This window comes from Cetorhinus maximus, chromosome 13, assembly GCF_964194155.1.
Source record: "Cetorhinus maximus chromosome 13, sCetMax3.hap1.1, whole genome shotgun sequence".
In the NCBI taxonomy this organism is placed as follows: domain Eukaryota; kingdom Metazoa; phylum Chordata; class Chondrichthyes; order Lamniformes; family Cetorhinidae; genus Cetorhinus; species Cetorhinus maximus.
In genome coordinates, this window is record NC_135891.1 from 117498801 (window position 1) to 117522695 (window position 23895).

Here is a 23895-nt window from a genome sequence, read left to right on the forward strand (position 1 = left end):
TGTTACCCAACCCTCCCGCAAACTGGAGTCAAAGTTTAAAATTATCACCCAGCGTTTCAATCTGTTCATGGCCTCCATTTTCTCTCACCAACCACTGATCCGGCACAACCCACTAATATCCTGCGAGGGTGCCTTCAGCTGGCTGAGCCCAAAGCTCTGGAATTTACTCCCCAAACCACTCCATATCCCATTTCTCCTATTAAGACCCTCCCTAAGACCTCTTGGAGTGGGCAGTTTCAATGTAGACTGAGCCTGCTCTGGGAGTCTTTGATGGAGCAGCATAGGCTGTAGAGGGAAGTTTTACTCCCTAAAATATATCTTACCTGAGCATGCTTGACACTAGCTTTGGGGGGGGGGGCTTAGTGATAATGACTAGTCATCCAGAGACACAGGCTAATGCTCTGGGGACAAGGATTCAAATCTCATCATAGCAGTAGTTGGAATTTAAATTCAATTAAAATCTGGAATTGAATGCTGGTCTTAGTAATGGTAATCGTGAAAGTATAATCGATTGCTGTAAAAATCCATCTGGTTCACTAACGTTCTTTAGAGGGGGAAATCTACCGTCCTTACCTGGTCTGACCTACATGTGACTCCAGACTCGACAGAAATGTGGTTGACTCTTAGCTTCCCTCTGAAATGGCCTAGTAAGCCACTCAGTTCAAAGGCAATTAGGGATGGGCAACAAATGCTGGCCTTGCCAGTGACGTCCACATCCCATCAAAAAAATTAAAGTCTTCATTTATTCATCATCAATATCCTCCACTTCAAGAGTACAAGTATACAAAACAAGAATGTAAAACAAACACCATGAAGTACAGACAGAAGTGCCACAATGCTGTTTGTCCTGTTTATTTGTCATTCAAATGCTAAAAATCCCTCACAATACAATATACATAATCCATTTCAAGCATGGATTTAAATTCCCCAACAGGGCTTCAGTGGGAATGGACATCTCGAGCAATTTCTTTGAAACTTCTTTCTATTAAAGGCTATAGTCACAGTAAATAGAAGGTCCAGAAGATAACCGACACGTCTGCATCGACTCGTGACTTCAGTCACCTGGAATATAAATTTGCTGACAATGCAAAGTGGAGATAAAAGTTCTTTTGCACAGCGCGACTTTTCTGTTAAAACTGCAGTTATTTCCACGTACACGGCCGCTCTCCCACGTGAAAACGGTTTCTGCTTACAGACAATGTGTGCTTGAGGTTTCTGGGGTGTTTGCATTCATTCTAGAAAAATACCTGTCGGTTGCTCTTTCTTCATTCCTCTTCTTTCCCCCAACCATCAATTTTGGGGAAGGAAGGGGAAGAGAAGAGAGTAGGAATGGGGTCCGAAGAGGAAGATGGGAGTCGTAGCTTTCCGATTATCCTGCAACCCAAACTCTCGCTGTCGCAGTGAAGTTGGGCACTTTATTTGGTATCAATTTGTTACTATCGTCCAAATGAGGCACAACGATCTCCTGTAGACTACATTTCCTTCAAAGTATAAAACAATTGTCGAACATAGTTATGTCTGCCCCCGCCCTGCCACAAAACCAAAAAAAAGGTGATGGCCCTCGCCTGACCAGATTTAAAAAGTCCAGTCATGGTCCAAATATATTATACTATGTGTGCGTGTAGGCCCATGTCCACTAGGAACTGCATTAATCGAGAGTGCCCCCCAAACTAACACACATGCCAGCAGGCACGAGACTTCACACCAGGTGGGGTTCAGGTTGAATCCTGGTTTCAGAGGTTGGATCCCTTGCGTCTGCATCTCCATTCCTTACTTTGAGAGGTGGGTTTGGGGCGGGGGTGGGGGAGGGTGGAAGAGGAGCAGGAAGGAGAGAGAGTCCCAAGATGGGATGGTGGATAACAAGTTGAAGTTATTAACCCACCCCATCTTGAAGAATACTCCGGTTCTCGAGTTCCCAATCCCAGGTTTAAGGGATTACACCCCGTTAGAGAGCAAAAAGTACAGGGCACACAGTTTATCATTTATAATGCATTACATTAACTTAACACATTGGATATGGCTCTCCAAAACTTGTAGTATTTGTATCAGCTGATGCAACCAACTTCAATATGTAAACAGTTAGGGGAGCGAGAGGAGAAATGATAAGCGAACCAACACATTCTTAAGGATAGAAGTACGTCTCCTTCTGGCTTAATGAGCAGTGGGCACAGTCAGCAGAGCCCAACTCTCCCAAGAAAGCATGCTGGGCAGTGAGAACAGAAGAGGGAGTGAGTCAGGGACAATCAAAAAAAAATACCATCACACGGTTTAACCCAATCTCTGAGTGGATTACAGTCGGGCCATTTTCTGCACCCACTGCAAGTCTACAATCCACCCTGAATCTTGAATGCCATACCGCGTAAAGATCCAATTAAAGATCGCAATAAACTCAAACTTCTACAACAAAAAAAAACTTCAGTTATGTACATTGCAACAGGGAACCCGAGTCTCCAAGAGAACTTCTAATTATCCAGCTCCGCCCAATATGTTACAAAACGGACAAACTTCCCAGTCTCACCACCCCGCAGCAACCCCCCCCCCACCCCGCCACCTCACCACTCCAAACAAAAAAAATACAATATAATGAAAGACACTGGTACAATATATCCAGGAAGGTGTGCATTTTGTTTTGCAATGAGGGGACAAAATTGTTCTGGTAGTCATACACAAGTAGTATACAGGAGGCAATCTGGAGCAGTGACTAATATGTGAAGGCCTCATTCCTCTACCCTCTCAGGTCTCATTGTGACCCGATTCCACAGAAACCGGGCAGTCCTCTGGAACCTCATCCAAGTGGTCGCTCTTCATGCATGAATTGGCTGAAGGGGAGGGTTTTCGATCACCGTTATTGTGGTTTGGGGTGTGTGTGTGTGTGGGGGGGCCAGGAGGGTCTAGAGGCTGCGTCAAACAGTCGTGATCAATCTTAACCTCCACATACGCAACTGGACTTCCCAATAGGAGTCACTGGATGGCCACCAGCAGCATGAACCTTGGCAGATGTTTCCTAGCTTAAGGAGCACAGAGGCAAAGGGTAGCAATTTCCTGGTGCCCCTATCTGCTGAGATCAAACTGGGATTAAACCTGAAACCTGTTCTATGGTGCTCAGCTCTGCAGTGCATTGGTGTACTTACTAAGTCTCTGCTGTTCCTTATTTGACCCTAGGAGCACTTGGTTGGGTTTTGAAGCTGAATTGTGCATAAACTACCACACGTCCCTGCACGCAGGTTTATAAAATCACAAACATGCTCATTTTGACTCATTTCCATGAGGGTTGAGCCAGGCTCTGATCATTTGCAAATGCTGGGGTCTCTGAAAATTACACTTTGATCTCTGCAGTGGTCCAAATGCACTCCACAATATTAATCTAACTTTGGTGGAATTAAATTTCTTATTCCAGCTAACCAATCACATCCAAAAAAAAACCCCTAAGATTTAAAGCAAAAAAACAGAGACAACCGGCAAAATCTATTTAATGGCTTCCTAATGACTAATCAGATATCAAAAAGGAAGGGGAAAATAAAAAATTTCCCTAAACGTCATAAGAAATTATTCACACTGGAAGGAGAAACAAACAGAGTTAAAACGACAGCTTCAATTCCAGTTTCTCGGAGCTTGGAATGGAGTGCAGAGGTAGTTGGCCACACTTGAACGTTATGGGCGTTCTTTATTATGTCTGCCACCCCCACTCCACTTCTTCCTCCCCCAGCTTTGCCTTTGCAACTTCCGCCTTGACGAAATAGCCTTGACCCACCACTGCTAGTCCGTCACTGCCCAAAAGTAAACACATGGCTTAACATTGGTTAGAGCGTTTTAGCATTCAGATAAGGGCAACTGACCTAAATGGCCTGGGATCACATATGCAGCAAGAGCCTCCTGCTCTAGCTAGACTCAGTGCACATGAGTCTTAAGAAGAAAATCTTCACCTCCCCCCACAATGAGTTTGGAACGCAGACTGAGATCCAGGCCCCTTTAAAAATCTAGCATTGGAAACATAGAAACTAGATCTGCCTTGGACACAATAGGGTAACAAGCCCAAGCACTCCAATGTGGAGGTTCCCAAATAGCAGCAGAGCCACAATTGTGGGGGGCGGGGAATGGAGGGTAGAATGAGGGTAGAGGAGCATTAAATAAAAATGAAGAGATTATTCACCCTTCTGAAATGTCTTGCGCAAAGTGGAACAATGTCTGTGCTCATATCATGTCCTTGACCAGAATGGATATTCAGGACAGCCTGCTCACCAGCTAACTTCACATCGAACTCTCAAAAATCTCAAAACCCTTGTTGAAATAACCTCCTCACCCAAAACAATAGAAAACAACCTGCGTCTCAGGTTACCCATCTATTCCTACAGTGTTAAATGTGTTGCCTGTAAACTAAGTGATGTTCATTGGTGTGTGTGGGGTTTTTGGAGAGTGGCAACCATGAATGGGAGGAAGGAATCACTGGGCCACTTCTGCTGGTAGAAAGTGGGCTCTGGGCAGCAAGGAAACTGACACACTGGAAATCCCCAGCCTCATTGCACATAATGTAATATCGGGCATAACCACCTATTTCTATCCTCAAAAATGAATTCTTATTGTGAAAAAGGTGACACCCCCCTCCCCCATTTAAAACTAAGGTTATGTAGTTAAGTGAGTACAGGTGGACAGCAGGTTGGGGGAGTGGGGGTTAGGTGGATGAAATCCTAAAGAAATCACATGGTTTGCTTAAAAGCGATTAAGCAAGCATGCTTCAAGGTGCAAGAGTGGGAGTTACAAAGAATATATTATCCATATCATGGGAGAAGACAGGGTCCTCATAGTTTGGACAGCATAGGCTGAGCTACTTGGTGGTCCTTCAACACTGCTCAGTCTGCTTGAAAAATCAAGTCTGTTCCCAAAAACGGAACACTCCAAAATGTCCGACTATAACCGGCTCAGTAGCCCTGTTCTCAATTTTACCCCTCACGTTGATTGACACAAGGTTGTGTTTGCGGTCATGATGTGTGAGAAAGAAAAAAAACCCCAAAAAAACTATACAGCTATTGTAGAACTTGAGACTTATGGTGGTGTCCTTTATACTATGAAGGTGAGAAACAGAACACAAACACACACAAGCTCGTGCTCACACACACAGACATGCGCTCTCATACACACACGCACGCACGCACGCGCACACACACACACACACACGCTCACACTCACACGAAGAGCAAGTAAAAAAAAAAATTCTCATTTCCCCATACAGCTTTCATTATAATCTGACAAAATGAATACCCATTTCTAATAGTCACATGTTGTACTTTTTCCTTATACATTGTGTAAGAAGTGTCCAAAGGGCAAAGAAATCCAGAATTCATCCGATAGGGCTACAGGAAAATCGCCGGGTTGCTGGGTTGACGTGGGCTCCACACCTCTGACTGTTGGACTGCATGTTAGCAGTTAGAGGGGTGCAAGGTGATGGCAGCTGTCTCTCGGAGCTATTTCCCTCCCCCCCTACCCCCACCCCGATTTATTTCCATGTGGTGGCCGATTGGCTGATGGATCGTGAGGGGATCATGTCCAGCAGGTACTCGCGCTGACGATCCACGGCTGAAGTTGTCTTGTGCACCGATAGATTCGGGCTAACGTATGCCATGGTAACCCCTGGAAATGGAGAGAAGCGGCAGAAGTTAGTCACCGCACCAAAAAGACAGCATCCTCACAGAATCTGATGAGCAGATTCCAAATTATTTATGTCTGAATGGAAGTTGGCACATTGGCCTGAGTTTTCAATTCTTTTCTCCTCTCATTCTTATCCCCCACTGACTAACAGTTTTGACTGTTACAAATTCTTTACCCCTTATGGATGCCTTTATAGTATTCAATCTCCACACTGGCTTGTGCTCAAAGCATATCGCCTGAGGTATCCGAGTAAAGTTAGGAAGCAGCTGCCTGCACCAATTTGGATCATTTAAACTGAATAATACAGCTATGACACAATAATACTTGCTGCGTCATTTCTTGGACCCAACTTATATGGCAGGTGGGTAAGAGAATACCCATGGAAACAAACACTGGGCTACAGATTAGAGGGCCTATAAAGCAACTTTCTGGGAATGCAGACTAAGTGTCATTTTAATCTAAATTGGGTAACACAAGATGGCATTGCAAGAAAGGATGCCATTTAACTGCTCTTGACAACATCCAGCAAGGTTTCACTCTGGGTTTGCACAGCATACAAGCCTTTCTAAGGTCTGTAGTACTGCACTGTTTCCTGCGAGCAAACCCCCACCAGTAACAAGGTTTAAGGTTCAAGCTGGGGATGTATGAAATGTGCAAAGTCTGGCTTCTACGGAGCTAGAGGGAAGGAAAATTGTTCGCTTTGTGGAGCCCACAAAACAACACAGCTTGGATACACATCCTCAATACCATACATACGTTAAAAACAAATATCACCAAAATGACCATCAAGAACATGCAAGATTGCACCCCAAATATGAGAAACTAAGCTAGTTAAGGAACAAAATCTACATATTTTGATCAAATAGAAAGTCAAAAGGTGAACATGAGACACAGGGAAGGGGAAGACAGAGAGAAAATTACAGGGATGGCAACAAGAAATACACAAGCTAATGTGACATGGAATTCAACTCAAGCAAGTGGATACATTTCAGAAGAGTGCTGATTTTGTTTCTTCAGTTTTGGCAAAGTGTGTCATTCTGCTCAATTGACTATGTTTTGCTGCGCATGGCCAAAACTATGATTTCACTGATATCAAAACATTTTCAGCTGTCCTTTTCATGTCAATGTTAACTTCATTTAATTTTGTGTTCCAATCCCTCCATACCCACTCCACTCTGTTACCTCCTCCACCCTGAGAACTCTGTGCTTCTCCAATTTCTGGCCTCGTCAACCCTTCACTTCCCTCCCCCAAACCACTGGCAACTGCACCTTCATTCCCCAAACATCGCTGTCTCACTCTCCTCCTTTTAAGGCTCTTTTCTTTGATTGAGCTGTTGTGGCAAATTTTGATAACGTTCTTGTGAAGCTCCTTGCAACATTTTACTATGCAAAATGCAATAATCAACGCAGGTTGTTGTACTGAATACTCTAAAGATCTCATTGAAGTCAGGATAAGCTCATGTCGTCCGCTGTGTATTCAGTTTGACACAAAACAGAAGTTTGTTCGATTGCCAGGGAGGATAGGCACAGGCTGAGAACGAATGCATGGGGGCAGAGAGCGAGACACAGAACTAATAAATGGAGAGTCTTGTTGATCTACCTGTGTTGGTGATCTGTTTCCTCCAGGTGGTGGCGTTGCCTTTGCTCCCGGCTCTCTCAGTATGCTTACTCTGCCTACTGACTAGAGCCGCATTCTGCAGCTGAGACGATTGGCTAAACGTGTGCAGCACTCCTCGTGGGTTGGCTGTAATCGACTGTGGCCCTCGAGACAGCTGGCCAGAGCTCTGGATAAAATAAATTCATCATAGTTATTTACAAAAATGCAGGATTTAATTATTGTCTATTTACTTGACTCAGATTCTGTACTCAAAAGATAATGAACTTTGGGGCTTAAGGGCTTTCACACTCTGAGCACAGAAGGTAGACATTAAAAAACTCACAGGTCAAGTACGAGAAGGGTTAGATGCAAAATAAATCTCTCCCTACTCTGCATTAGTCCTAACCTTTGAAGAGAACACTCCATTCACTGCACCAACATCACAATTACGCACTTCCAACAATAGCTTATCCAAGTAAAATTCCAATTACTGTCAAGTCTCAATGTTCAGGTGGATTGCATTTTTAAGATATGCAAACAGGGTTTATTTCAGATCAGCTCAAGAGAGGACAGTGTTTTCTGGTATAAGATGACAAAAGAAGTTGCCTACATCAGGTATATTTTAATGCAGCCTGTCACTATATCTTTAGGTTATTTTTTCGACCACTTAGCTCATCACAGCTGTGAGGTGGAACAGCATGGTCACCCAAATCTGAATTATGGAATTGAGACGGTATTAATCATGTCAATTGTTAAGAGTATACAGGTGGAGGGGATTGATTGGATGGTTACTTGAGCACATAGAGACTCTCAGAGTCTGGGTCGTGTGAGGAAGTATATACCTGTCATGTTTTACTCTGTGAATAAATCTATTCCAAGTAAATACTGGCTGATTTCTTCCTTCACCAACTGGCTATTAGGATTATTACAGAAGGGATTCCACAAATATTGAAAACTTCAGTTATTTTGAGCTCAGAAATCTATTCAACATTCCGATGAAAATTAAATATTACATCACTTCTGATTGGATTTAGCTTCTGTGTAAATTGCATTTTGCAATAAACTTGGATTTCTGCTGCAGCCTGAAATATAATGCATGGCGTTTTTCCATCTTGCACAGCAACCAGAGGAGTTGGGTGGGCATCCAGTACATCTTTCCAATGTGGATCTCGAGAGAGAAAGGGTCACTTGTTAATTCTGCAGCAAGCTAACACATTCATCTCACCCATGATGTGCTCAAGTTTCAGACCACATGAAAATGCTCCATCTGCTGTGATTACAAACAGAATGCTGGGAGAAGTCAGCATTGGAACAGTCATAATTAATCACGGAGACAGCTTTGCAATTCAGTGCTTTCTATTTTAAAGGTTCATTTTGTGAATTATTTGTCTTCCATACCTGTTTCAACGTGTGATGTTGTACTGCAGGGTCCTGCTTGCTCTGTACAGTAGATGATGTCTGTTGCAGTATCCGTTGTTCAATCTCCTGCAAAATGAACAGTGTTTTTTCTATGCCAGTATCTCCTTCATACACATGCATCGAGGAGAAAGGTAAATGCCTGCAGTGGAGGCTTTGGCCACAAGCCCCCCACTCTCGCCCAGCTCCCCCCTCTGACAACCTAATCTGTTTACATTGCTGTTGAAGACGACATCTCACTGCTCTGTCAGGAAGAGATAATTGTGCTGGGAACCTCTATCTATTGGCAAGTTGAATTCTCTTCCCCCTCAAAGTAGACAATAAAAACTTAATCCTCCCAAAATAATAGTCACGCATTTAATACAGGTGGTACATGACAACACGTACATGGAAGATGATTAAAATGTATTGCTTAAATGCATTAAAATGTATTGCTTATCTCAATTCTGTGGTTGCAGTACAATGTGTGGTACAGGTCTGTCACTGTATAACACTGGGACACATATCTCACTGTATAACACTGGGGTACAGTACTGGTGGGGACAGGTCTGTCACTGTGAACACTGGGGTACAGTACTGGTGGGGATAGGTCTGTCACTGTATAACACTGGGGTAAAGTACTGGTGGGTAAGTTTGTAGCTTCTTGCCTGCTCACCTGTTCTTGCTGAAGGGCCTTCACAAATGCTGCTTTCAGACGATTGGTATGTTCAGCTTTCAATGCCTTTTTCTGGTTGGATGTCACGCACTGCTCGCACATGATAGTCCCAGTTTTTCCTTGCCTCCAGCGACAGGTGAAATCGGTTTTACATTGAGAACAGGCATATGGCTCTTGGGTCAGTCCCTGTGCTGAACCTTTACCTGAGATAGCAGGAAAACACATCACAATCGGAACACAAGGTGAACCCACTTGGTTTCCCCACACGCACTCCCCCCTCAAGAGTTTTCATCCGTTTGCTTAACATGACAATTATAGTAAAAACTTGCTCTGCAACAGTTGTGAAACACTGAGAATGTGGTCCAGCAAGGACTGTCCCACCCTCCCATCCACACCTGTACCTTGAGCAGTCATGGCTCCGGGGTTGGGGGGGGGGGAGGCGCGGCGTGTTAAGCCTATGTACCCTAACTTGCACCAAATGCTGGACTCACATCACTGAAGTGCCTTGGGATGCTTTACTAAGTTAAAGATGCTATATAAATGCAAGTTGTTGTTGGTGTTGATGGTTCAGCTGAGAAATAAATTACCCACTATGTAACTGAGCTGTACAGACTGGAAAGGAGGACTTGCATTTCTATAGATTTTTAAATGTAGTTACTGTTGTCATGTAGGAAGATGTGGCTACCAATTTCCACACAGCAAGCTCCCACAAACAGCAATGTGCTAATGACCAGATAATCTGTTTCTAGGTGTTGGCTGGGAGGCAAGTATCAGCCAACAGGCAGGTCAGGATAAACTTAATGGTATCTACAGGATGAACTTGGCTAAATGGATCATGTGGCATTGGTAGAACCCCCAGTCTATCTGGAGTTACCTGATCTCTGCCGGGCTGAAAATGAAGGTGCTGTAGTTGGCCTTAAACACATAGCAAAACTAAGAAAAAAACGAGGAGCAACCCTTTCAGATTTACACCACAGTCTCGTAATTCACAGCTGAGCCCATCCATGACTTCACTCTACGTACATCTGCCAATCATGATCAGCAGTTGCAACCATGGGTTGGTCAATTGTCATCCTGCCTGAAATCTGCTAATGGTGAAAATTGGGTTACATCTGAGCTGATTTAATGATGGAGAATGCTGATTTAGTATGAGAAAAAAAAAGGCAGGTGAGGAAAAAGAATTACAATGATCTGGAATGTACTGCATGAAAAGGGGGAGGTGGAAGCAAATTCAACAGTAACTTTCAAAAGGGAATTCGATAAATACTCCAACTGCCCTGATTTTGGAATCCCAGAGGCAAGTTCCTATAGCTCTAACCAATTGGCAAAATATTGTGCACAAGAACTACCACTCTACCTTGGGTTTCTAGAAGATTATGCACCACCTCCTCTAGGCCCACCAGGTAGATAAACTCGTTATTGGCAGCACTAGGTAGGAAGTTCAGCTCGGGAGCTGGCGGTTTAGGCGGTGGAATTTCCAGCAGCGTTTTTTCCAGCTGCTTCCGGAGAGCAAGTTTGGCCGCTGCTTGCCGACTGGCTGGTGAGTCATTGGAATTCATGACTGACGACACTGTATTGGTGTTGGCATTTGATTGAGACGAATTCAGCGTTGAGGCTTTCATCGTACTCGATGCCTGTAAAACAATTAGAGATTAAGCTGCTCGGTAGAAACAGAGTGTGGTAAAAATTGAGACAGAACAGAGCTCTTTCCCACCAAACACCTCAAAACTATCCTTTTTCCTCCCAAAGTCACAGATTCTTACTGAAGCCAAGTTACAAAAGTACTCTTAACCTCTTTGTTCCCATGCCCAAATTTTATTTACTCATTCACAGACATGGACAATGTTCTTTGTAAGCTACATGTGCATGTAGCCATGCTGCAACCCAAAAGGTACTGTGCAGGCTGCTCAAAGCTGCACTCTTAAAATACTGCACGTAAGCTGCAGCACAAACTTTTTTTTTAAAAGGTACTATGCAATGAAGAGAACAGATTGCCCTCCACCAAAAAAATTTAGATGTGTGTGTCACTAATAAGGCGAACATTTATTGTCCATCTCTAATTGCCCTTTAGAAGCCGCCTACTTGTAAAACTTAAGGCGCGTTATGAAGGTGCTTGACCCAGTAATGAAGGAGGAATGGCCAATATATGTCCAAGTCAGGATGGTGTGTGACTTGGAGGGGAACTTTCAGGTGGTGGTGTTCCCATCTACCTACTGTGGGTTAGCAGATAGATGGGAACACCACCACCTGGAAGTTCCCCTCCAAGTCACTCACCATCCTGACTTGGAAATATGTCATCGTTCCTTCACTGTCGCTGGGTCAAAATCCTGGAACTCCCTCCCTAACAGCACTGTGGGTGTACCTACACCACATGGACTGCAGTGGTTCAAGGCAGCAGCTCACCATCACCTTCTCGAGGGCAACTAGGGATGGGCAATAAAAGCTGGCCCAGCCAGCGAAGCCCTCATCCCAGGAATGAATAAAGAAAATGAGGAAAACTTACTTTGCTCAAAGGACTGTGACTCTTTGGAATTCTCTACCCCAGAGGGTTATGGTATTCCAGCATAGAATAAATTTAAGGCTGGGATAGACATATTTTCAGTCTCACAGGGAATTAAATTATATGGGGAGCGGGTAGGAAAGTGGGGTTGAAGCCCAAGATCAGCCCTGATCGTACTGAATGGCGGAGAAGGTTTAATGGGCTTGCTTCTGTTCCTTGTCAGACTTCTATATTCTTGTGCTTCAATCCCCTTGCAATAAATTCCAACATGCCATTTGCCTTCCTAACTGCTTGCTGCACCTGCATGTTAACTTTCTGCATTTCTTGTATGAGACTTGGAGGGGAACTTCCAGGTGGTGGTGTTCCCATCTATCTGCTAACCCCTTATCCTGAGGCTGTGCTCCCGTGTTTTAGATTCCCCAACCAGTGGAAACATTCTCTTAGCATCAACCCTATCAAAACCCTTCATAATTTTGTAGTTTTCAATGAGATCGCCTTTCATTCTTTTAAACTCCAGAGAATATAAGCCCAATTTACTCAGCCTCTCATCATAGGATACCCCCTCATCCCAGGGACCAATTTAGTGAACCTTCGCTGTACCGCCTCCAGTGGAAGTATATCCTTTCGTAAATGGAGACAGAACTCCAGATGTTGTCTCACCAAAACCCTGTACAATTGTAGCAACAATTGTATATTCTTGTGCTTCAATCCCCTTGCAATAAATTTCGACATGCCATTTGCCTTCCTAACTGCTTGCTGCACCTGCATGCTAACTTTCTGCATTTCTTGTATGAGCACACCCAAATCTGTTTGAACAATAACACTTACAAGTTACACTTTTTAAAAAAAAATTGCTTTTCTACTCTTACAACCAAAGTGAATAACTTCACACTTCCCTACATTATACTCCATCTGCCATCTTGCTGACCACTCACTTAATCTGTCTACATCTCTTTACAGCTTTTTTGTCCTCCCCACAGCTTACCTTTCCACATGGCTTAGTATCATCAGCAAACTTTGACACATTACCCTCGGTCTCTTCATCTCAGTATTAATTGAATTAAATAGCTGAGGCCCCTACACTGATCCTTGCAACACTCTGCTATTTACTGCCCATCAACTTGAAAGAAAACAATTTATGCCCACTCTCTGCTTTCTATTTGTTAACCAATTATAAATCCATGCTTGTATATTACCTCCAACTTCATTAGATCTTGCCAGTCTGCAGTCAGTATATTATTAAAAATGATGCATATTATAAGTCCACAAGTTTATAAAACTTCTGTGGATTAGGTGCAGCTTTTCGATAAGCTCACTGAAGGGAGTTCTTTCAAGATGAATTAAAACACAATGGAGAAACTGGGCAAGGTACCATACGATCCACAATCAAATCACAATACCTGAACCTCTAATTGTGGGGTACATAAGCAGGGTTCAATAATCTCAACCTATTTCCCAGTGAACTGCAGACTGTACTATAAAATCACCTATTGTCAAGAAACAACTACAATTGGTCAATTACAGCAGCTTTAAAAATTTTGCTGAGTATGTCCTTGGTGGCTTAGTGGCCAAAGGCAACCCTGGAACCACTAGAACCAGCTGGAGCTACTGTTTGACCTCGGGTATTTGACCTCAACCAGGGCAGATCTAATGGACACTCTTTCCTTGAACTGGACTGAAGGTGTCAGGGTGTGGTTGGAAGCCAGGTTCCACCATGTTTCCAATCTGAAGCACGTCAGGAAAGAAGAAGATTGGATTTAGCTGCGATTCCTTCCACAGCAGATATCTCCCATTCACAGGAGAGGTGGGAGAGACACTGGTGTAAGAACCTCAAATGTCACTTTGATGCAACATACGTCGCTCTTCTGAAGTTTGGGGAGAGGCAGAAGGGCTAGGTAAACTATCAAGGGAAATGGAGAAAGGGCAGGTAAATGGCGTTAACATAGAGACCAGCTATAATCTAACAGTGTTTCTCAAACTAGGTCTCTTGGAGACTTTCCAGCGGGTCCACAACACAGGCCTGGGCCTTACAGGTGGGCAATCATTCAGGGTGCTGTGGTCAAGAGAGAGTGAATGAGTGGTGGCCAGATGCATGTTCTGATCCTCTTTTTTATTCATTCACAGGATGTGGGCTTCGCTGGCCGGGCCAGCATTTATCGCCCATGCCTAGTTGCCCTTGAGAAGGTGGTGGTGAGCTGCCTTCTTGAACTGCTGCAGTCCATGTGGTGTAGGTACACCCACTGTGCTGTTAGGGAGGGAGTTCCAGGATTTTGACCAAGCAAAAGGAACGGCAATATATTTGCAAGTCAGGATTGGTGAGTGATTTAGAAAGGAACTTCCGGTGGTGGTGTTCCTATCTATCTGCTGCCTTTGTCCTTCTAGACGGTAGTGTTCATGGGTTTGGAAGGTGCTGTCTAAGGAGCCTTGGTGAATTCCTGCAGTGCATATTGTAAATGGTACACACTGCTGCTACTGTGCATCAGTGGTGGAGAGAGTGAATGTTTGTGGATGTGGTGCCAATCAAGTGGGCTGCTTTGTCCTGGACGGTGTCAAGCTTCTTGAGTGTTGTGGGAGCTGCACTCATCCAGGCAAGTGGGGAGCGTTCCATCGAACTCCTGACTTGTGCCTTGTAGATGGTGGACAGGCTTTGGGGAGTGAGGAGGTGAGCTATTCAGCGCAGGATTCCTAGCCTCTGACCTGTTCTTGTAGCCACAGTATTTATATGCCTAGTCCAGTTCAGTTTCTGGTCAATGGTAACCCCCAGGATGTTGATAGTGGGGGATTCATTGATGGTAATGCCATTGAACATCAAGGGGCGATGGTTAGATTCTCTCTTGTTGGGGATGGTCATTGCCTGACACTTGTGTGGCACTAATGTTACTTGCCACTTGTCAGCCTAAGCCTGGGTATTGTACAGGTCTTGCTGCATTTGGACATGGGCTGCTTCAGTATCTGAGGAGTCGCGAATGGTGAATATTGTGCAATCAGCGAACATCGTCCTATGCTCCTGCTCTCCCCTAGTGGTCTGCTATCCCTGCTCCGAGTGCTTCTTGCAGGCTCCTGCCAAGGATTGGCAGGCTCTGCAGTGAGAAACAGGCACACGCATCTTACTGATACCTATCAGAAAATACTGTTTTCTTAAAAGGCATTATTGAAACAATTTTTTACATGCAACATTTTCACACAAGTATTATATGGTATTATAACTTAGGTGGGGAGGTTCTGTGATTAATGCATTTAAAAAAGGGACCTTCAACCAAAAAACAGTTTGGGGACCACTTATCTAACTGAATTACTGTACAAGTTCAAGTGGCTGAATGGCCAACTCATGTCCTTATGGGGGAAGGAGCTTTACTATGCAGTTCACCTTTGATGCACCTAACCCGGCAACATTTGAGTTAACAGTGGGTGAAAGAAATTTGATAACGTTCCATTTCCTGATAGTAATGCTGTTGAGCACAAAACCCCCACATTCCAGAGTATCCACAGCAGGTTAAATAATCAGCACCAAGTCTGATCACACCGTGTTGAAATCAAGATATGAGCTCCATCACCAACCTTAATTCATTCTTTCCTACAATCTCAAAGTTGTGGAGCCCCTTGACGCTCTCACAGTCCTCCCTTCCTTTCTTTCCTCTTATAACCTTCAGAAGTTTCAAAATCCAGACTCCGTGTCACCTGTCTCTCATTTCTCATCGTCCTTGACACTAAACTTCAGCCTGAGATTTACCAAGTTGAGGTATATCCTCCGTCAGCAGCTTACCTGTGGAATGTTGACGAGCAGGCTGGTGTTGGGGACATTGGCCACACGGATTAGTCCCTGCTGAAGAATCCTTTGGCCCTGAATCTGCACCGAGCTGGGCACCGATGCCCGGGGAGCCAGTAGCAGGGGTGGTGGGGCAGTGCTGGCATGTGGCCTGATGGCATGGATTTGCTGGGGAGAAACAGACATTGGCTAACAGAATGGGACAGTGATGGATGAAATGGTGTGACCAGGATGGCGGAAATGAAAGCAAGGCAGAAAAGAAAAGGAAGAGGTTATTCAGTGTTCCTACCAAATACATCACATTACAGTGCAGTCGCATAGACATAAGCAACCAGCTCACAACTGGAATAGCAAGTTGCATTAAGGGGAAAAGTGTGCAAAAACAAGTTAAAAAGTTGAGGGTGGGGAGAAGGGTGATTTAAATCTATGGAGGATAAGGCAAAGAGAAAGAAAAGAGGGCAAAATGTATTTGCAGCACATACTTTCCTGCTGCCCACATGAATATAAAAAGTATTTAAAACCTTACATGTGCAAGCACATTTGTCAACATTTATAAACTTCCACAGCGACATATATAAGAACCACCAAGTGCGCATGCTTATTGCACTAACAACGCAGTGGCTTTGATATGGTAACTTAGAGCAAAACCACAGCAGTGCTCAGGGTGTGCAAGATCATCTCATAAATCATAAGCACACGGTTTAAGGGATCAGCCTCACATCACAACACATGTGGCACTATTCAACCTGTTAAGTAATTTACACAATTGGATTGTGGTAAGATATTCAGCTTAAACACTACACAAAGTCACTAAGGTGATAAAATGCCACTTTATAAGCATGCATCAAATTACAATTCAGTTGTGGAGGGGGAGAAGGGGGGTGATATTTATATCTTTTTCAGCATCGCTGTTGCTGCTGACAGTCTGTAGGACAAAGGACATGATTTTCGCATTCCAAAACTGTCGCTTTGAAGTGCTATTCTATAGCAAGTGAAGACTAAACAACACAGATGTTAAGTTAAACTTTACTACAGGCACAAGGAAATGAAGGCTTCAATGCGGGAACACTAATACAGGTTTGATGCTAGGTGGGCTCCCTCTATATTGAAATCAACATTTTTAAAAAGGTTTTTTCCTTGGGATTGAGTAACACAAACAAGGCATCATTTCACACTTGTCCTATGTTGCCAGTGGGCATGGAGACAACTGTATATTCTCTCAGAGGCATGAGTGAGTCAGTTGGGATTTCAGTAACAATCTGGCAGTTTTAATATTAACTAACCAAGCTACTCAGGGATCCAAGTAAAGCTGTCCTCAAATAAGGAGGTCACATCATCACAAATCATCAAAAAAATTGCAGCTAAATTTATTTTGGCCCTCATCAACATGTATGCAAAACGAATGGGGCTGATTCCCTCAAGTATAGTTACTAATTAATTCGTTGTTAAGTGAAGCACCTAAAAATATTCAAGGGTTGCTACAAGCTGCTATGAAAATAGCAAATTGGCTTCTCTTTCAAATATTTTTTATACTTTAGATGGGGCTACTTGGAGAAGTTTCTGGGTCAAGTTGTATGAGGGAGATGAATGATCACAACTGAATTGCCATGATCACCAATGTCATCCTCCCCAAATTAATTACCAGATCCATTTCTGTATTGAACTCCATGCAATAAAGGAAAGCCATGTATTTTTAGTGGCTATTTCACCATTCCACTAACCCAGGAAACACTGATTCTCCTAGCCAGTTGCTTACCTGTGCGCCTCTCACTAATGGTGGCATCGCTATCTGAGAGTTCTGCTGGGATCCAGGTTTTGAGGTTCCCTGTTGACCACCACGAACCAATGGTGGTGGGATTACCGTACCCACTGTGCGGGCAGTGGTTACCTGCAAGACAGGTGTGCATGTTTAGGAATAGTTTTTATTAAAAACATTGACACTTCTTCTCTCTCCCTCAAATTTCTATGCCAATTTGCCCTCTTACCCAAGCCTAGTCGGATTTAGCTTTATTGGGCATTGTTCAACCTCTGCTCCTTGCCCAAGTGGCCATTATTCATGTGTCAGTCTTGACAGCAAATGCCAGCACGTGTTCGTCAAATCCAGACACAATCATGTCCCAACCTAAAGACTGATTTAGGTGATGCTATAATAGACAACAAGCAAAAACAGAAAATGCTGGAATTACTCAGCAGGTCAGGCAGCATTTGTGGAGAGAGAAAAACATAGTTAATCTTTCAGGCTGATGACCTTTCTTATTGTTAAATGAGTATTTATACTCATTTTCAAAGAGGAGGAAGAGGACAAAATTCCAGTGCATAAATGAGAAAATGATGTGACTTTAAATAGACAAATCTCCAAGACCTAATGCTTCCCACTTCAGACTATTAAAAGAAATGGGTGAGCAAATTGCAGGTGCATTAAGTCAGAGTTTTTCAAAGCCCTCTCAGTACAGGAATTGTGCCTCTGGATTGGAAAATTGCAAGTGTCACTCTGCTACTTAAGAAGGGAGGGAGAGAAAAACAAGGTAACTACAGATCTGCAATTCATCATCAGTTGTACGGTAATTTGCTTGGTACTTGAAATGACACCTTTAAAGCCTTTCAATCAACTTTTTCAGCTCTTATGAAATGCCAACTCATCCAGTGAGTTTAACTAACTCACCACAACCTGGGTTGTGCAGTTCTTAATTCATTATCTCAGATTGATTACACTGCTACCATCAGCTCCAGACCTGTAACCAGTACTTTGCCAAACCTCAAGATATTCAATGTTAGGTGGGGCATTAAAATCTACAATCCAATTACATAATAGGGGCCTTCCAGATATCGAAATGCTTTAAAAAAAAAAAATCACAGTAGACCAGTTCATTTCACTTTAAATATGGTGACCTTGGTGAGATTTTATTCTTGTGCCTCTCTCTTTGGCACTCACTGCTCATATATTTAAATCATTTCCAGGGTAATGTTCCCTATATGTAAAACTTTACTTTGGTCAAGTTAGCAATCAAGGTAAGGGATGTTTAGTGGAAAACTGGTGTCAGCATCAAGCTCTCTGTGCTCTGCCCTTGCAAGCTGCCTCAAACCCAGGGGCTCCTCTTCCTGCCACCAATCTATTTGACACACCTGTAAATTGCCAAATAGCACCACTTTGTGCAGTGGAGACATTTCTGTAGTATAAAGAGTTAACAGATGGGATATGCTAATATATGATGCAGATGATGATGTATCACAGTCATCAGTCAGTCATGTATTAAGACTCTAGAGAGAGAGAGAGAGAGAGAGAGAGAGACTGGAACACCAATCCTAGGAGCAACATGCCTACTCTGAGTTCTGTTGAAGAGTCGTGTGGACCCGAAACGTCGACTCTTTTCTTCTCCACTGATGCTGCCAGACCTGCTGAATTTTTCCAGGTAATTCTGCAGTAGTTTTTTGTTTTTATGCCTACTCTGTAACCTGTTTAGAAATAGTAGAGCAAAACTGAACAGTTCACGTGTTTCTGCAAATCCAACAACTTTAATCGAGGTAGAAAACAAGAAAATATTTATGAAACACATCCCATCCAAGAAATTGGAAATCAAGATAAAGATGAAATTAGAGCTCCTAGGCTAAGTTGATAGTCTTAGTCCAGGCCACTGGTCAGTTACAGTGCAAGTTTAAGTCTCCGATACCACCTTTAAAATCGATACTGGATCTGCTGTTAAAATATTAGGTGATCTCAACTGGCTTCAACCGATGACTCTTCATCCATCAGACATCTAACTGGTCCAGGTGGCACAGAACTTCCAATTAAAGGCAGGAGTATTGCTCTTCACTACAAGGGGCGACAGACCATTGATTTGATGTTCTCCACAATCAATGTACATCCTATTGAGTGGCAAGGTTGGCATACTTCTAGGAATCCCAGAAAAACTAGCTGATGCCCAGCATTTGAACAGCTCACTGTCTTTCAAGGGACAATCTTACGCCCTTTATTTAGAACCAGTGGAAATTCAACCTTCAGAAGCTGAGGGAGTTTATACAATCAGCAACAAGTTCCTTTCTTTCACAGAGGCACCACCCACTATACCCTGGATGGAGAATGAAGTTATGAATCTTCCCATTCTTCAAGACACTACGCCAGAGGTGGTAGATACAGAAGGTACTGTGGCAGGTGGCGACCATCCGCATGAAGACTTGGTGGACCCGAATTGGATTTTCTTAGAAGAAAGTGATGAGGAAGAAGTCCTTGCAGTGCTGCAGGACTTCAGTGCTGAGTGATCGGTTGGAGGTTGAAGTCCTAGAGGATGATCCGCCTTTCCATAGGCGCACCATATGAAGCCTCTGTTGTCTTTATAGAGGAGTCAGTTGCATTTCTAGTGGTTATGCAGCATTCAAATCTTTGTTCCACTGAATCTGCCAATGCATTGCCTAGTCTACCTCTAGATGTCCATGAAGAGTCTTCCAGAGAGAAGGTCTTGCCTGAGTCGATGTCAAGAGTCCATGAAGGAGCACAATGTCAAGAGCTGATAGCATCCTTGGATGAAAGTCAATGGACACTCTCACTTCAGTCCCAGCTGAAAATCATCTTCCCTCCAGAGCTGGATGTCAGCACAGAAGCTGTGACAGAATCATTAGCACTTCTGAAGTTGCAGAATCCAATACAGCAATCTTGTCCCCATATTAATTGCATACAAGAAATCTGTCTCATTACTGAAGATGATGCTGACTGGCCTCCATATTCTCAGCAATTCTTCCCATTACCCATAGTGGAGCAACTTCGTACAGAGAGAAACGTGGCTCTCTTACCACTCCTACAAAACGCAGACAGTCTTTCCGGAATATGGGGAAATTATTGCTGCTACTTTTCCTGAAAGGCTTACAGGAATTTTGTCTTTTTTTCTTAACCCTCTAAGTTCACTGAAATCTTGGATCTTCAATGTCTTTTCACTCTTCGATGCTGCAGAGAATGATGTGGCTGTGAAAGTCTTCCCTGGAGTATAAGGTCATTCCTTTTCTGAAGGTCTTTCCCAGTGTACTTTGAGGGAGCAACAAATTCCTCAAAGTCCTGAGTTTTTCTCTAGTCCTAGACAGTCTAAAGGTCGATGCTCTTCAGTCTTCTCTCTTGGATCAGTCTTCAACTGAAAAGTCCTCATTGTCCTTGCAGTTCAGTCATCCTGAACTCTACGCTCTGGGGCAGCAATTTAGCATCATTGCTGGTAAGTTGGTGATGATGTCCCCTGAGAGGAAGAAGAAACCCCCCCATGTCTCCAAGATGTCTTCCCTAAGGACCGAGAATACTATGGGAGATTGAATCCTCCAGGACTGTGACTTGGGAGGGGGAAGAGTAGGAGTTGGATAGAATCTGTAGTTCTAAAAAGCGAGTTACAGAAATACAATATAAATAATTGAAGACATAGTTTCATATTATTTTTGAAGACTGGATAGTATACTTGGGGGAAGGTGTAGTAAAAAGGGTTAACAGATGGGATATGCTCATGTATGATGTAGATGATGATATACCACTGACTTCAGTCAGTCATGAGTTAGACTCTTGAGAGGTTGGAATCATGCCTAGGAGCAATGTGCCTAATCTGTAACTTGTTTAGAAGTAGTACTAATAAACAAGTATTAAGTAGATATCAGAGTATGGCTGCAGTCTGTCTACTAAGTACCATGCCTAGAGTCCACAGACAGAGGGACCATCTCATAACAATTTCCTACAAACTTTCTCTGATAAAAGGTCATTGACCTGAAACATTAACCTCCATGGATGCAGCCTGACCTGCTGAGCATTTCCAACATTTTCTCCTTTTTATTTCCTGTCAACTTGTTTCTGAGAGACACTATGGAGAACCAGTGTCTTAGTTCACTGCACCATCCAACTGTCTGTCCCATAATAATAATAGGCTAACAGTAGGTTTGCTCTGCATATCATGGGTGGGTGTTTGAACCAATCTGCAGCAATGAATATGAATGGAGGTCTGGTGATGTCACAATGCACCAACAACAGGGCAAATTATAGTCAGTAATGCAGGAATTCAGAAGAAGCAGTAAATAATATGTCGAAAAGTAGCTTTGCAAAACATTAGAACGAATTGAAATTCATGGAAAAATTCTTCCTAAAAGAGTGAAAAAGCTAAGGTCCAGAAGTCAAATAGCTAAGAATTTTAATTCCAAAGAACAGGTTAAGAATCCCAATCCTATGGTTAGCTGTCATTCAGAATTGGTCTTCAGCTAGGTGAGCTCATGATTAAAGAGAATGCAGGCAAGAGATACTCCAGCTCAGAATTAGGAAAATTTTGAAAATGTTTAATTTTTGCCATTTCAATCTGTTTTCAGGTCGTTAACTGATACACACCCTCAGCGATACAAAACAAAAATAACATTGTGATCCCTCTATTTCACACAACTCTCTTGGATGACACGTTCAACGTACAGAATGTTGAGTGTAATCAATGACCATTGGTAACATTTTCAGCAGCAATTAAATTTGACCAATCTGAGCAGGCAGTTACTTCCATTCAAAAAAACTAAAGTCAGGATATACACCCAGTGTTGTCACTAACCTTATTTAGTAGAAGTCCTAAAGGAGTTTCCCATAGGTTATGATATTTCAATTTTGTGTGATGTCATTTATCTATCACCTCACATTACTACCACAGCTGTACCCACCAGGATGTCATTCTGTCAAACAAAATGCTCCCTCCGGACAGAACTCCTAACTCCAGAATTGCTGAGTGCCAAGTGGAAAATTTTCACCAGATTCACTGCACTTCACTGAAATCCCAGTGACAACACTGTGCTTATATTCTACAAAAAGTAGATACGAAGGGGATTATAAGGCTGTAACTCAGTTTTAAGATTCTGATGACTGCGCATTCTTTCAGAATGACTCCCAATGGGGAATTACATCTTTGCAAAGCCAAGCGAAATCTTCAATATTCTCTTGCTGCAATGCCAGTTTGCTGGAACATATCTGCTTTTAGACGTACCCAAGAGATCAGTCTTGGAGCTCAACGTTCTGACAAAGAATCCTTATCTCTTACTGCTACGCTCCTATCCAATCAAGAACTCACCTCAATCCCTCTGTTTCTGTGCCCCCCAACACCCCCTTTTGATTCTTAACCCACAGCCTGGCAAGGCCCCAGTTGCTACACTGACCTGGAAGTTGGGCTTGCCAGTGGGAACATGCAGCGTTCCTCGGACCAGCGGGGGTGGGGTGGCCATGGCAGTGCCTGTCGAAACAGCAGGCTGGGAAGAGAACATTGGAAAGAAGCACAAATACACATGAGAAAGCTGAGGAACACAAGGGCACAAAACAAACATATATTGCCCATTTGAAGAGATATACTGTTGTAAACACCCAGGCCAGTCAGACTGACAAACAATTCAAGTCAGTTGTTTTAAAAATAAGCAATGCAGATAAATTCCAAACTCAGTGAACCCCTTATTACACAAGTAGGGACTTCCCCACTTATTACACAAATAGGGACTTCCCCCCTCGCCCCCAGCCATTTCTCAGCAACATTATAGCTCCTCGTAGTGAGATTTCCACCATAATGTCAACTTTCTCTGCTGCTTAGGCTTGATACAACCTCTGGTTAGTAGTCGTGAGCACTGTACCACCCAGACTCAATACTAAGATTTCTGATCTTGAGTTCATATTTTTCCAAAATTTCCTTTCCTTGAGTCAGGAGCCAAGTGCTTCCATTAATTTAATCATCTGAGAGATAACCAGAGGAGCTGGAGAAAATACAGGGCTGCTGCTACTAAGCAGCTGCCCAAAGGCAAGAGGTCCCTGGCTTTGTCTGGCTCAGGTGGGTAACCTGCTTGGTTCAAATATTAAATGGACAATGGCAACTCACTTTTGACTCTTGGATCCCATTCTGAGGATGCATATTGCCCCATGAAAAACTCTTCTTGTGCTCTGCTTGCCCCAGTGAGACCAATTTTTCTTTTAAAAATAAAAAATGACCAAAAGAATTTGTGAAGTTCATGACTCCAAACCAATGGGTGACTCACATCCAATAAACAGACAAAAGACAAAAGGTGAACAAAGATGGGGGGCAGTTGGTGGAGCACTGGTCATATCACTGGAGTAGTAAGCCAGCGGCCCAGGCTAACGCTCTGCGGACATGGGTTCAGGGCAGCTAGAGGAATTTGAATTCAGTTAATAAATTTGGGATTGAAACTAGCCTCAGTAAAAACCTACCTGGTTCCCTAATGTCCTTTAGGGGAGGAAACCTGTCATCCTTACCTGATCTAGCTTACATGTAACTCCAGACCACAGAGCAATGTGGTTGACTCTTAGCTGCCTTCTGAAATGGCCTAGCAAGCCA

General features: G+C 43.3%; 1 protein-coding gene across 8 annotated transcripts in view; it reads right to left on the reverse strand.

Annotated features, from left to right (window-relative positions):
- Positions 1-836: 836 nt before the first annotated feature.
- gatad2ab (GATA zinc finger domain containing 2Ab) overlaps positions 837-23895 on the reverse strand; it is a 122137-nt gene continuing 99078 nt past the window's right edge. For 3 of the 8 annotated variants that reach the window (XM_078556101.1, XM_078556106.1, XM_078556102.1), the window contains 8 exons: positions 22718-22807; positions 17334-17465; positions 15575-15766; positions 10669-10945; positions 9312-9514; positions 8639-8725; positions 7244-7427; positions 837-5625 (listed from right to left, as the gene is read on the reverse strand). In XM_078556101.1, the coding sequence (XP_078412227.1) occupies positions 5492-5625; positions 7244-7427; positions 8639-8725; positions 9312-9514; positions 10669-10945; positions 15575-15766; positions 17334-17465; positions 22718-22807 (1299 nt within the window). In that variant the 3' untranslated portion in view covers positions 837-5491. The remainder of the gene's footprint in view (positions 5626-7243; positions 7428-8638; positions 8726-9311; positions 9515-10668; positions 10946-15574; positions 15767-17333; positions 17466-22717; positions 22808-23895) is intronic. The other 5 variants (XM_078556104.1, XM_078556107.1, XM_078556103.1 and 2 more) reach the window with 4 other exon arrangements.